At 49.2% G+C, this 15,364-nt stretch overlaps 1 protein-coding gene across 1 annotated transcript; it reads right to left on the reverse strand.

The window, feature by feature from the left end:
- Window positions 1–298: 298 nt before the first annotated feature.
- On the reverse strand, window positions 299–11,633 carry LOC136963796 (insulin-like growth factor-binding protein 2-B). Its single transcript, XM_067257843.1, has 4 exons — window positions 11,273–11,633; window positions 4,345–4,505; window positions 2,174–2,314; window positions 299–460 (listed from the first exon to the last, which is right to left on the reverse strand). Exons 1-4 carry the CDS (start codon window positions 11,631–11,633, stop codon window positions 299–301), a joined length of 825 nt encoding a protein of 274 aa, XP_067113944.1.
- Between the last annotated feature and the right edge of the window lie 3,731 nt (window positions 11,634–15,364).

The following is a 15,364-nucleotide window of genomic DNA, read 5'->3' on the forward strand; positions in this document are numbered from 1 at the left end:
CGCACCCACATATTGACCAGGATTTCACCACGTTTATTGTTAGGACATTAATTGGGATGACGATGGTTATTAATATGGTTCTCTTTTAAGCTTTAATATCATATGTTGCCTCAGAGTGAGTCGATAGGTACACATTCTTCAAGTAAACACACAAAGGAAATGGTGTCGTCGTGGACTGAATGAGCGGATGCAGAGCGGGGGCAGCTGAGGTGTCACTCCTGCCCTCCCCAGGGGTGGGGTGGGGGGGGTCTCCTGCTGGAGGGCTGGGGTGGGGCAGTCACTCCTGCAGGAGGGGCAGTCACTCCTGCAGGAGGGCTGGGGTGGGGGGGGTCTCCTGCTCCTCCAGGTACATGCTACAGTTGGGGTCTCCTCTCACCCGGGGGGACGTGGGGATGTAGACCCCTGTAAGGGGGTCCACGCACCAGCACTCTCCCCTCTGGCCGTGAGTGGACATGTTGCACTGGAACCACACTCACACACGTCAGTACACTCACACAAGCACACACACGTACTTAAGCAGACCCAACACACACACACAGAACCACACGTGCCTACACACACACCCACTACACAGACATCCACAGGCACACGGTGGGAAACAGAGTTGTTATGATGAGGAGGGAGGAGGAAGACTCCGGGGCAGAAGCAGGGGAGGGGTGTGTGTGTGAGTGGTGTAAAGGAGGGGGTGTGACAGGGGCGTAGGACAGGCGACATGATGCTATTGGATGAGATTCTGGATAGACATAAGGGGTGGGGCTCCACAACCCCAATAACATCCCATTCCTTGGCCATCCTCTCCCCCCTGCCTCCACGCCCCGCCCACCCCCTAGCCTCCCCACGGCATGCCAGCAGACCACCAGACCCCCAACCGAGACCTCTTTTCTCTCTCACCCCCAAAAATGAGGTCATAATTGAACTGGACACAGCTATACGCCGAGCGCGGGAGAGGAAACAAAACAAAAAACCCTCCGCCCCCCAGAAAAGAACAGACTATCCTTTTTTTTTTGTTCAATGAGAAAGAACAAAAAGTGACAGTTACAGTAATTAGCAGAGGGACGGCTGGGTGACTAAAACAATCAGGAGTTGTGGAGGTGCTGTTCTCGTGAGCCCTGGGAACCAACATGTTACTTCTGTTTCTTAAAACAATCATTTCCTCTTCATTCGCCCTTTTTATCCCTCCCCTCTGCATCCCATGTCCTTGATCGACCCCGGACACAGCGCGAGAGGATCATAACGGCAGACACACGAAATGCTGCTTGACTGTTTGGGCCAGACCAGCTCGAAAAATTTGTTGAGCATCACTGACAGACAGACAGGCAAAGAAAACTTCAAATTCTTCCTGCTCTCGAAGTCTTCCAGCAGTCTGGTGAATCTCTGGGAGGGTTTTATGACCTGGTAACTGGGTGACCTGGTAACTGGGTTACCTGGTAACTGGGTGACCTGGTAACTGGGTTACCTGGTAACTGGGTTACCTGGTAACTGGGTGACCTGGTAACTGGGTGACCTGGTAACTGGGTTACCTGGTAACTGGGTGACCTGGTAACTGGTTAACCTGGTAACTGGGGATGAGACACTGTGGCCTGCTCCTTGTTGACAACATGCTGCTGGAGGGGGGAGGGGTGCTGGTGGTGTCAGCGACACAGCCCAGGAGTGGGGAGGGGTGTGGATGTTTTTTGCCGGAACACAACCCAAGGTATTTTAGAAAAAAAAAGCTGTACTTCTTGTGGGCATGTGAGATGAGAGAGAGAGAACGAGAAAGAGAGAGAGAGAGAGGGGAGCGAGAGAGAGAAAGAGAGAGAGATGTGGAGAGACTGAAACAAAGGGAGACGTTTATGCCTTTGCTTGAGAATGTCTGTATCCCGGGACAAGCTTTTACTTAAGGTAACTAGTTTGCTAATTAGATCTGCAGATATCCAGTCCACAGGCAGGTTTCTGGGTTGGTACTGTACAATGCTGGTTCTTCAAATGCTTGATAATATATATACAGAAATGTACAGAAATTCGTTGTTACCTACACAGTGAATTGAAATTCTAACAAGTCTGTTTCTTAACATGTTTGTAAAGCACGTGGAACCCTGTTAACTACAACACATCTAAATAAAGACAAACACACACACAGATTCACACACACGCACACAGATTCACACACACACAGATTGGCACACAGGCTCACCTGTTTGAGGTTATAGTGACCATGCTTGTCACAGTTGGGGAATTTGAGCTTGTAGAGATTCTCCAGCAGACCCCTGTTGTCCTGGAAGGTCATCTTGGAGATGTGCTCCAGCACCCTGCTGAGCTCCTGTTGGCAAGGGCTCTGACAGGATAGGACAAAGGAACAACTACTTCTCATATAGTGCAGTGTTACAGTAACAGTTTAATTGCAGCACAGTTGAGAACCCAACACAGCAGGATGTAATGGTGGCTATTGTTAAACTCACCTGGTTTCTAAGTCCAGGAGACCTTTGAAAACCTCTGGACTGAAACACCCCCCCCCACACACACACACCTACAGCACAGTGCAGAGTCTGACACACACACACACCTCCAGCACAGTGCAGAGTCTGACACACACACACACACCTCCAGCACAGTGCAGCGTCTGACACACACACACACACCTCCAGCACAGTGCAGAGTCTGACACACACACACACACACACCTCCAGCACAGTGCAGAGTCTGACACACACACACACCTCCAGCACAGTGCAGAGTCTGACACACACACACACACACCTCCAGCACAGTGCAGCGTCTGACACACACACACACACCTCCAGCACAGTGCAGAGTCTGACAGAGCGCTGTGCTCCGCTGACCTGGCTGGAGATGAGAGAGGCTGCAGGGGGAGGCTCAGTCAGGTGGAACTGTCCTACACACACACACAGACCTATACACACGCACACACAGACCTACACACACACACAGACCTATACACACACTCACGCACACACACACACCTGATCTTGGTGAAACAAACAAAATATTCTAAAAGCCGGTGAGTGCGTACTTGAGCATGTCTGGTGGGGGGGGGACTCTGTGAGCTTCATTATGCTAAGCCGGGCAAGCTTGATTAGACACAGTTAGAAAGTAGTTCAAATGAATTTCAGCAGTGTTTTCACACAGGTCCCCTGCGACCACCCACGAACAAACAGCATCACCATGCCGGGACCTGGACAACAAGGCTGGGGACAGAGTGTCCCCAGCCACCCCCAGCTGCCCCCAGCCGCCCACGTTACGCATCGTCCCCTGTGCTGCCTCCAGTGCAGCCTCCAGCACTCTCATCGATTGTCTTTGTCGGCCCCCATATTAGGAGTTTTGCTGCGATGCGGTCTGTTAAATTCTGCGATGCGGTCTGTTAAATGAGGGGGAAAATGCAGGCATGTATATCATTGTTCCAGAGGATCCAAACACTTGTGGTTCCTCTCGGGCGCCCCCGAGGCCACGCCCCCAGGCCACGCCCCAGAGGCCATGCTCATTTGCATGCGGGAAACAAGGAGAGCCCTTCAGACTGCTGCACATCAGCCGGCGTTTCAGAGAATGTGTGTGTGTGTATTCGTGTGTGTGTAAGTGTATTATTATGTGTGTGTATGTATGTGTGTGCTTCATTGGTTATTTACGAGAGGTTCTGGGAGTTGGGGTGGTGGTGGGACAGGGACAGGTTTGCAGATGGCATTCAGCATGGTGGGGGGGTGCGGGGAGTGTGGATCTGTATGTGTGTGTATGTACCCAGAAGAGGGCACTGCTGTGTTGAGCAACATGCCCCGCCAGGTGACCTCTGACCCCTGTGGAGACAAGGGGAACGGAGCTTCCTGAGTCCTTAATGACCTGCAGCAGGCAAACGCTTCCTGTCTGGGATGGTTCTGGGAGAGAGAGGCAGGAGGAAAGATTCTGGGCCTTCAAAGGATCTGTGTGTCTCACCTGAGGCTGTGTGTGGCCCCTGGGTGTGTGTGGCCCCTGGATGTGTCTCACCTGAGGCTGTGTGTGGCCCCTGGGTGTGTGTGGCCCCTGGATGTGTCTCACCTGAGGCTGTGTGTGGCCCCTGGATGTGTCTCACCTGAGGCTGTGTGTGGCCCCTGGATGTGTCTCACCTGAGGCTGTGTGTGGCCCCTGGATGTGTCTCACCTGAGGCTGTGTGTGGCCCCTGGATGTGTGTGGCCCCTGGGTGTGTCTCACCTGAGGCTGTGTGTGGCCCTGGGTGTGTCTCACCTGAGGCTGTGTGTGGCCCCTGGATGTGTGTGGCCCCTGGGTGTGTCTCACCTGAGGCTGTGTGTGGCCCTGGGTGTGTCTCACCTGAGGCTGTGTGTGGACCCTGGAAGTGTGTGGCCCCTGGGTGTGTCTCACCTGAGGCTGTGTGTGGCCCCTGGGTATTTCTTGGCAGTTGATTTTCATTCGGGACTTGATGTCGTTGTGGTACTGCAGCACAGCGGACACCTTGCCCCGCAACCTGGCGTTCTCCAGCGGAGGCCTCCAGTACACAGGGCTGTCAGTGGTCGGCACCTCCACTGTGGGGCCACACACACATACATATACACGTAACAACACACGCATAATAATTCATATACACACACACATACAGACATGCTTGTTAATGATAACACAAACACTGACTTCACGCTCAAGAATGTAAAAATGGAAACAAGACATGTGCATCTTCAGTATACTGTTCAGGGTATATGCTACAACTTGCACAATCCATTCTTTTACTTCATGAAATGGAGTTTCTGATGACATATTGTAAGGGAATCAATCGACTTTGGTTTTGACGGAACACTGGCCTGTTTTGGGTTAGGGGCTTGAGCTGTTGGGTTAAGAGAACTAGTGATGTTTGTTTACAGTTATTCTTTCAAGAATAACTGTAGTCAGGTGGCTGAGCGGTGAGGGAGTCAGACTAGTAATCCGAAGGTTGCCAGTTCGATTCCCGGTCATGCCAACTGACGTTGTCTCCTTGGGCAAGGCACTTCACCCTACTTGCCTCGGGGGAATGTCCCTGTACTTACTGTAAGTCGCTCTGGATAAGAGCGTCTGCTAAATATATAAATATTATATATAATATATTATTATATATAATATGATTTATATTATATATAATATAATATAAATCACACTGGACAGAATTACTGGCACATCATATTGTGCAAAACCTTAATTTGATTTAAAATGTTTATAACCCTTCAGGGTCCAATGAGTACTCAAGGTCCAGTTTATAAACTCAAAACTGTCGATACTTTCGGTAAGCAGAGATCTGCCAATGGATGACATACAGCAGGTGTAGTTACTGTAAACTACAGTTCATACTGTGACTCAAGTACATCTGTTCTCTCACATGCACACTCAAAAATAGACACTCACAAACACACACACACACACAAAAACACACAGACATTTGCTCTCTCTTTAATCATGAGGAGCTTTCAAAGGGACTGTTTTCTAATGACAGGTTGAGTCAAACAATGTGAAGCCATTCTGTGACTCTGACACACAATGGTTTCCATGACTCCCTGGGGCATGGTGCGGGTACGCCTCACTATGATGTCACTTCCTGCAGGGCAAAGACCCTGTCAGAAGTGGTCAGGACAGTCATTTGTTTGGCGACAGTCTCAAATGCTCTGAAGGGCTCGTGCACTTTTGCCCAACTGAATGTTCATATTTTTCTTGTTTTGTAGAGAGAGAGAAGGAAGAAGTGAGTGAGGAGCTGAACCCTGGAACCTGTGAGGAAACCTGAATATCCAGCTCCCCGCCTTGTGTCTAACCACAGTTTTAAAAACCTTTCCAACATTGTGAAGCTGTCTCTCACTGTCCTCATCAACACTTCTCTTTAGATGGAATCCGTCAGAATACATACAAGACATGTTCTTGGCAACATAGCATGGACACCAACACCGCTGCCTACTGAAAGCAGAAGGGTCTTGGCTCATCAGTGACCTATGTGACATAGCTCCACCTCCAGTCACCCAGGCTGAGTGATCAGCAGGGTTGGGAAGCCTGCCTCACAGCAGTCACTCTCATTCAGTCCCACGGGGACACAAGGTGTTTCCATGGATTGAACCCCAGATGTGCTCATGACAGCTCGTTTGTGCTTCTCTTTCAAGAGTCTCCTCAGACTGGATTCTGACTTGCAATAACTACAAAGTTTTTACTGTAAAATAATAATACAGTAATTGAAAGTGAGCGACTCTTTCCAACAAAGTCTGTGTGAGACTCGAGTGTTGACTGAGGGCAGTGACTTCACAGCCAGGCAGTGGGAGAGAGAACACAAGCAGTATGGAAGCACTTTGACTGCTATTCCTGCTGAGTAAGAACTCTTTAACTGAACTACCTGCCAGAGGCTGTGTGTGTGTGTGTGCGCATGTGTGCGTGTGTGAGAGCGTCTCGCTCCACTAACTCTCATCTGTAATTAGGGAAGCACAAACAGGAGACTCTGAGACTGTAAATCACTCCTGGAAGGGACAGCAACCCTGTGACTCTGCCCAGGTATTCACAAGCACCGTGTCTGGGAGAGAGAGAGAAGGGAGAGGGAGAGAGTGTCTGTGTGTGTGTGTGTTGGGTGTGTTTTGGGTGTGTGTGTGTCTATGTGTGTGTGAGGTGTTCAGTGAGAGGGTGTGTGTGTGTGTTGGGTGTGTGTGTGTGAGAGGTGTTCAGTGAGAGTGTGTGTGTGTGAGAGGTGTTCAGTGAGAGTGTGTGTGTGTGAGTGGTGTTCAGTGATAGTGTGTACTCTCTCAGGGTGGAGGGATGTGTGTGTTTTTTTACAGGATGATGTTCAGCCTCTTAATCGTCTCCAGCAGGGTTTTGGTTTATTTCTTACTGTCATGATTGAAAAATATTGACATGCTGCCATAATCTTCAAAATAATAGAAAGTAATGGAATCATTTTCACACTACCCGCAGTACAGACCACCTGGTTTGTGTGAAAACATGGGATTTTTCCAGCAACTGTCAGTTTGTTTGCTTCGAGTTTCTCAAATGTTGTTAATAAACTGGAATCAACTAAAACACCAAATCCTTAGCAACACCATCTTACCTGTCACAAGCTGTCTGAACTCTGGCACTGAACGTTACGCCTGAACTCTGCTTTTCTAGAAGTTTCATAACACAGCGTGAGTAATCTGCTATATTTACCATGTTGCTTGGAGTCTGACATGTGTTGCCATGGTCACGCTCAAGATTTCTCAACAAGTTCATGATCTGAAGACAATCTTCAACTGAATACTGAAGCTCAACTTTCCTCTTTAGTGAGCTTTGCCTTTTGCACACTGATGAAATAGATAGTGGATATGTTATACTGTGTAACCAAACGAAATGAGTTGGCTGATGAACAAAACCATAAAACAACGAATGATGAATTATGGATTTTATCTAGCAAGAACACCCCCAAGCTCCTTGTTCAACTCCTCAAAGAACTCTTCTGCAAATGTCCTCCACGAGCGAAATAAATTGAATCACAAATCTAAAGGGACTGACTGCCCACAGGCGCTTCTATTTGCGGCCCCAACCGGATTTGGATCTGTTCCCTCCTCTCAGCTGGTTTAACAGCTCCTTGAGGAGAATGTTTATAATCACTCAGCTTCATCAGAAGCAGCAGAGACAGGCCAAGGTGAGGTTCTGCCCTTTGCTGTGTCACGAGGAACATACATGTTGGATCTTGTGGAGGGGAGGTAGCTGGCTGTGTAGGGTTGCTGGTGGTTCGTTATTCTAATATTCGACCTGCTGTCCGGGTGAGGGTTGTGTCGTGCTGAGTAATGATGGAGGAGCCCTGGAGAGGGCAGTCTTGCCTGTATCAGGACTCGCCATCCTTTAGTTGTGAGCTACATGCATGCGTGTGCGTTGTGCAGAATTCAAAAATTTTAAACAATCCTGGTTTGGAAAACTCTCCAAAACAGTCACCGAATCAAGCTCAGTCCCAGTGGAACGATCCGAACCATCCTGCTGCTTGTGAACCCTCATGCATCGAGCCCTGCTGCTTGTGAACCCTCATGCATCGAGTCCTGCTGCTTGTGAACCCTCATGCATCGAGTCCTGCTGCTTGTGAACCCTCATGCCTCGAGCCCTGCTGCTTGTGAACCCTCATGCCTCGAGTCCTGCTGCTTGTGAACCCTCATGCATCGAGTCCTGCTGCTTGTGAACCCTCATGCATCGAGCCCTGCTGCTTGTGAACCCTCATGCCTCGAGCCCTGCTGCTTGTGAACCCTCATGCCTCGAGCCCTGCTGCTTGTGAACCCTCATGCCTCGAGCCCTGCTGCTTGTGAACCCTCATGCCTCGAGCCCTGCTGCTTGTGAACCCTCATGCATCGAGCCCTGCTGCTTGTGAACCCTCATGCCTCGAGCCTTGCTGCTTGTGAACCCTCATGCATCGAGCCCTGCTGCTTGTGAACCCTCATGCATCGAGTCCTGCTGCTTGTGAACCCTCATGCCTCGAGCCCTGCTGCTTGTGAACCCTCATGCCTCGAGTCCTGCTGCTTGTGAACCCTCATGCATCGAGCCCTGCTGCTTGTGAACCCTCATGCCTCGAGCCCTGCTGCTTGTGAACCCTCATGCCTCGAGCCCTGCTGCTTGTGAACCCTCATGCCTCGAGCCCTGCTGCTTGTGAACCCTCATGCCTCGAGCCCTGCTGCTTGTGAACCCTCATGCATCGAGCCCTGCTGCTTGTGAACCCTCATGCCTCGAGCCCTGCTGCTTGTGAACCCTTGTGCCTCGACTGCTGTCACAGGAGCTGTGGGCTGGAGGGATTATCAATAATTGAGCTGATATAGGAGAATATCAACAGCACTTGTTTCCAGAGCCAATTTCTCCTCGGGTTTTGCAAAAACTCCAAGATCAGTCTTTTGATGTCGATGGTTACCACAGAGAAAAGGTGTGGTTGCACACAGTTATTACATTACAAGTCAAGCTTGATGACTGCCAATTCAGTCACATCAGTCTAATATTCGTGTGAGGTCTTGAGCAGGACCAAGATTAGATTGCGAAACAGCTGCTCACATCATGAAAAAGGGTCTGAGATAGCAAAATCTAGGTGGATATTATGAAGTGGTAGTTCGCCTTGCATATCATTCATTCGTCTGGTAATTTTAGTGACTGAATCTGCCATATTACTATCTTGATAGTAATTCTGTGGTATAGTTAGGAATAAAGCTGCAGTTTACACATGAAGAACAAGAAATCCTCTCCACGATTGCAGGTAACAACATGTAGATCAGACCCAAAGGGCTCTCTTTTTTTCTCTCTCTCTTTCTTGCGCACGCTTTTTATCTCACTCTCTGTATCTCTATGTCTCTCTCTCTTACACACACACACACACACGCACACACACACACACACACACACACACAGGTGAGGGGTATGAAAGGGAGGAGGCAGGTCTGGGCACACTTACAGTGCCCGGGGGCAACAAGGGCATTCCCTGTCAGGAGGCAGACTGCAGCGGACCGTGGGAGAACGGTGAGGGGAGAGGGGACGACCGGTCACACAACAACACAGACAACTGGAGAACCTCAAAGCTGACAAATGATAATTGAAGCACAGAATGGTAGAAGACATGAATTGTCATAAATAAAAGGATTGTGAGGTGCCCCGGTAGTAAGCATACCATGTAGGCTGAGGCCTTACCGCAGCGGCCTGGGTTTAAAACCTGGGTTCAAAACCGGGGTTCACCCTAACTCTTATGGTGGATCGGCTCCATTGGCTTCCAAGAGACAATTTAGGAAGTATGACAAAACAACTGACGTGCTTTGGGTGGTGGGTACTCAAGTAGGTGTGAACAGTTCAGAAGACATTTTCATGTTTTTGATTCATACACTCAGTCATTCATCATTGTCAGTTACTTAAAAAATGAGTGTTTCTGTAAAGTAGGTGCTTCTGGGTGTTCATTTGAACTATAAAATCACATTCAAGAACCGTGTCCTACTAATACTAGCCTTGTACATCGAACAACTCTGACCACATTTGTCACAGAGGGACGACCACTGTGCCCAGCGTCTTGTTCAGCTGACAGGCTCTCTGCTCTCTCCCTCCTGTATGAGCACAGACTCTCTGCTCTCTCCCTCCTGTATGAGCACAGACTCTTTGCTCTCTCCTTCCTGTATGAGCACAGGCTCTCTGCTCTCTCCTTCCTGTATGAGCACAGGCTCTCTGCTCTCTCCCTCCTGTATGAGCACAGACTCTCTGCTCTCTCCCTCCTGTATGAACACAGGCTCTCTGCTCTCTCCCTCCTGTATGAGCACAGGCTCTCTGCTCTCTCCTTCCTGTATGAGCACAGGCTCTCTGCTCTCTCCCTCCTGTATGAACACAGGCTCTCTGCTCTCTCCCTCCTGTATGAGCACAGGCTCTCTGAGACCGTTGTTGTGACAAGGCTCTGTCTGTGATGACTGGAAAAGCTGGCGATCAAAGTCCGACGTTGTCATCCAAATCTCTGCCAAAAACCTTTACCTCTCGCCCTTTTCCCCTTTTAAACCCCTCTCCCTCCAATTTCAGCAAAAAACGTCACAATGTCAATACTTTTTTTGTACTTTAAGTCAAACAGTGCTCTGTATACTTAGACTCCACAGCTCAATAGCCTGCGTGTGGATGGTCCATGTTCACAGACCAATCCATTAAAGGAACATTCCAAGGATTGTGTCACTTTGAGCTTGATTTGGCCCTGTGTTCTGCTAACCTGGCCAGCACCGCTAAGTCCTGATGTCAGAGAGGCATGGAAACCCTCCTGTCGATGGTATGATGCAACGATGGCCTCAGCAGGCTGGATGTCCAAGCAGCAGCACTGCTGTATGACGTGTACCAGGTGAAAGATGGCTGACGTCGTAGAATAGGGTGTTTGGTGACAGGGAGGAAAGGATAGTTTCAGGAGAACTCAAGTTCCAAAACGCCCCGTTTCCTGTCAAAGTTTCAGGGATGGGTTTGTCTGATAGTAGACTCCAGGAGATGAGCTTGTTTGCATTGAGCTTATGGATGTGTACCCTGGCTGTGTTACCAGTTAGTTTAAAGAGACTTGTGTTTCATGGAAACTGCTTAAAATTATGTAATCTCAGACTGAATTATCCGAACTCTTTCTAGCATGGAATTATTTATTTGAATGAAGCATATCCTCCACCATTAAACACACAATTCAGTCCACATCCATGACATGACAACAGCCCATTCATCTATTGCAGATGGTCTTCAGTGCTGTTTCTGAGACATTTCCAAACGCCTTTTAAAATCTAAATTTAAACCTGTTTGTGTATTTATGGCATCTACGTGTGAAACATTTCTAAAAACATTACAAACCGATGCTACTCACCACTTGCGTCCAGGTATTCCTGACCCGCCGTTGGTTCCAGGTCCACTTTGCGCGAGCACCGGCCCAACCCTTTAACGAGCTGCTCCAACGGCAGCACCGAGTCGGCGCTAGGGTAGCACCTCAGCCCGGTGGAGCAGCGCGGCGTATAGACGCCGCACAGCTCCCCCTCAAGACGGGCACACACCGGACAGCAGCCGCAGCCCGGTTCACGCACGATCTCCACACAGCTAGCGACAAGCCTCGGACAGGCGGCCTGTCGCTCCGCCGTGCAGCTTGGACAGCGGAATATCAAGTCCCCCTGCTGGAGGCCAGGCAGCACCCAGCACGCGAGCAGAGCTACCCAGACGATGTGTAGCACCATTGTGTTGCTATGTTACGCTGACTGGGTGTTAATAGTTAAGTTAGCTCAGAGTTACTGATGTGAACTTCAGGTGGAAGGTTGTTACCGTTCATTCTGTCAACAAGGAGGTGAAAGCTGGACTGGGATCTGCAGGGTCCTATCGCCTAACATTTTGCTTTGTTTGTTTTTAAAGGCAGCTTTGCAATCGAGGGAATGTTAAATTTGTGTTGTGTCTGTGTGAGAAGAAAGATAAGGTACTTCTCTACATGGACTTTGGCTACAGGATGTAATTGGAAAGTACATTTTTGTAAAGGAACTTATCCTCAGTATAAGTTCAATAAGTATGACTTTCCTGAGGAGTTTCACAGCACATGCTGAGTGCTAGTGATGCGTTAATGTAATATTTCTGGCCTGCCCATTGACACTCCATGACATCTAGACACTTGGACAAATAGAGTTACTTTCAATCTACAAGCAGTCCAACAATGTCTAAAACGGTTTGTTCAGATGCTGTTCTTTCCCTGTGAAAAAAAGAAAAAATGCTCAGCTCTAAAGATAGCCTATCCGCTGTGAGAGCTTGACCTCACTTCTGGTCTGTTAAACAGCCGTAAAACAGCCCGTTAGATTATCTGATACTACTGACCGTGTGATGAGTTATACAATTGGAGAGACTTTGTTCCAAGATGATAATTTGAGTGTAGGAGATGCAATTTCATTGTATCGACTGTCCTCAGGATTGAACCTCATCAGCTGGCTAACTGTGCAGGGACTGCAGAGAGAGAGAAGCAGACTGTCGCCATCCCCTCCGGCCCCTGCCTTGCTGTCATTTACACCACGTTAAGGTGAACGTGAGCGGCTCTGAAGCAGCATCTCGTGTCCTGGTGTGAGCGTGAGCGGCTCTGAAGCAGCATCTCGTGTCCTGGTGTGAGCGTGAGCGGCTTTGAAGCAGCATCTCGTGTCCTGGTGTGAGCGTGAGCGGCTCTGAAGCAGCATCTCGTGTCCTGGTGTGAGCGGCTCTGAAGCAGCATCTCGTGTCCTGGTGTGAGCGTGAGCGGCTCTGAAGCAGCATCTCGTGTCCTGGTGTGAGCGTGAGCGGCTCTGAAGCAGCATCTCGTGTCCTGGTGTGAGCGTGTGTGGAGGCTTTCCTGCGTGCCACACTGGGAGACAGAGCCAACGGGAGACCTTTCCATTCCACACACTGTTCCACATCCTGTTTCTGACTCCAGGGTGCGTGCTGGGATAGCGTTGCCTCGTGGTGTCAAATCTGGTGTCAAGTCTCGGCGTGAAAAGTCTGGGCTGACGTGTGAGCCAACGCCTGCCGGGCCCCTCTCTCGTATCCATGACTGCCGTTACCAAGACGCTCGGACGAGCGCCATACTCAGACCCGGTCTGTCAGCTGGAAACAGTGCTGCTCAGGACAGCTGCTGCCTACTGAAGCTAACCTTTGGAACTGTTTTTGCTCTCAGTATGTCATGTGAGCTTCATTTGACCGCAGGTTATACATGACACTCAGTTTTTTTTTTTATTAGTTTGTGGACCTTTGCAGTTAATGCACGCGAATACAACCCTTTGAGCAGTTTCAAATCATTTTCTTATTTCATTTATTTACTTGTACTCACAATTGGAGGCCGTCACATGCAGTACACTTACACTGTGTACACAGACACACGCTGTGGTCCTGGCTCGGCGCCAGACGCTGGGATGAACACGGATCATGGGAAGCACATGCACCCTCCTAGAAACTGTGTCCAAACTCCTCAAAGCTCAAATTGATTTTCTTTCAAAGACAGAGCAATTTGTTTGGTGTCACTGAACTGTAGCATTTCTAAGAGCCTTTGAACTGAGAGCTGACCTATTCCGACCCTGATTCTGATGCCAAAATACACAGTTGTCTAACTGTGCCCAGATATAAATAATTTGAGATTGAGTGTGGACAGTCTAAAACGTTCTTCTACGGAATGTTTGAGTTTAGCCAAACTCTGAGTGTTTAGAGCAGCGCATGCCATAATTAACACACCCATCATGAGACAGACAGCCTAATTACAGGGAGACTGCATTCATCAACATCATTATCATTCTGTGGCTTCATGACCCCACAAAATAGCAATTTTGAATTGTTCAAATAACACAAATGATTTAAGATTAACAGAAGCTTTGGTGGAAGGTTAGAGATGTAAGACAAAACGTATTAGAAGGACAAAATCAGATGCCAAAACTTTAACTAAGTCAGTTTAGCAACCACTGTTTACCTTGGTTGGTTCTGGAAACTGCAAACCATTTATCACAAGTAGTTTCCCCATACATCAGTCTCTAACTACTTGTGTTAAAGCAGTTTGCTAAAAGTTTGTGCTGCTCAATTACACATAATATTTTGTTGGCTGAACTTATTTCCTTAAATTGATGGCCTCTTGCTGGATCTGTCAGGAAGAGCGTCCAGTCTGGGTGGATTTGATGGGTGAGTTGTCTGAACACTGTTGATTAGTGGGGTCCATGTATGGAAGTCTGATACTCCAGCTGTTCTCAAAGGCCTGGCTGTTCTCCTCACACTGCCTGCACAGATCTCTCACCTCAAGAGAAAGAAGTAGATGTTTAATTTGTTCAATTAGTCACATATAAATATATATCAGCTGTCAGCTTATCAGCTGTATTCTGGTTCCAGCTGTCCACATTTTTCTCACATTTCAAGGTTTAGTAAAACCATAGAACTCACCATGTCAGTGTAGCGAATCAGTGTTGGCTGGATCTCCATGTTGAGCAGCAGGTCTTCCAGCAGTATCCGCCTCTGGTAATTCTCCATCCTCAGCCTCTGTTCCACATCCACCGCTGGGTCCAGGAGACCCTCTGGAGACCCTGGGCTGCTCCCCGTCCTGTCGGCCTCTAGCTGGACTCCTCGTCCAGCCCTCAGCCTCTCCTGCCCCAGCTGGGCCTGGAGGTGCTGGATCCTGTCAGAGACCTCCGTCAGCCGAGCCTCCAGAGCCCGGACCTGCTTCTCCCTCCCTGTCGAGGCCAGGAGCTCGGCCTTGAGCTGGCTGAGCTTGGCCTGGGTCTGTTCCACAGGGTCCTCCCCTCTCCTTGTTAACGAGGACCCAGCCTGGGACTGTTCCACAGGGTCCTCCCCTCTCCTCGTTAATGACCCAGACGGCTCAGAAGTCCTTCTGCGTTCTCGTTCCCTGCTTGGAGAGCTCCCACAGCCATCCTTTCTACCTCTTTCCCACCGGTTCCCTCTTTGGTGCAGATCCACCCACTGATTAGCTAGCTGCACAGCCACAGAACTCTTATAAAGGATATCTGGAACAAGCCATTCAACTTTAGCAAACTTGCGTGACCCCGACTGAGCACACACACAAACGTTTTGCAGACTTATGTTCTCCTCCCTAATTGGACCGGGGAGAAGCATCAAAGCCCACCTGCGTCGCAGAGTGAAGAGGTCGCCGGCCACCTTGGAGACAGACGGCAGCTCTCTGGAGCTGCTCTGGCTCAGAGTCACCAGGCTTGTGCTGTCAGGGTCACCATGCTCCTCCAGGACATACAGGTTTTCACAGAGAGGGACCACCACTTGTTCATCGAAGGCATCCTTCATTGCTCTGAGATGCTGCATGAAAGACAGCAGCCAGGAAATGCAAGTTTTGATGTCGGAGCCCATGCAGTAAACACTGGCACCGACTGACTCTTTGGATTCCGCTTGAATGTCTGACACAAGCTCCTGTAGCTGTTCCAAACTGTCAATTTCACTTTTGTGTTTCACAGTCAAG

The sequence above is a fragment of the Osmerus mordax genome, chromosome 2 (assembly GCF_038355195.1).
Source record: "Osmerus mordax isolate fOsmMor3 chromosome 2, fOsmMor3.pri, whole genome shotgun sequence".
Lineage (NCBI taxonomy): Eukaryota > Metazoa > Chordata > Actinopteri > Osmeriformes > Osmeridae > Osmerus > Osmerus mordax.

Bases quoted from the DNA above. Each gene is read 5' to 3' on its own strand.
- LOC136963796 (XM_067257843.1), bottom strand. From the start codon at position 11,633: ATGGTGCTACACATCGTCTGGGTAGCTCTGCTCGCGTGCTGGGTGCTG. The intron at 2,315-4,344 runs GTGAGACACACC...CTATCCTGTCAG, and splicing joins GGGGCCACACACAGCCTCAG to AGCCCTTGCCAACAGGAGCT. The intron at 461-2,173 runs GTGAGCCTGTGT...GTGTGGTTCCAG, and splicing joins GTCACTATAACCTCAAACAG to TGCAACATGTCCACTCACGG.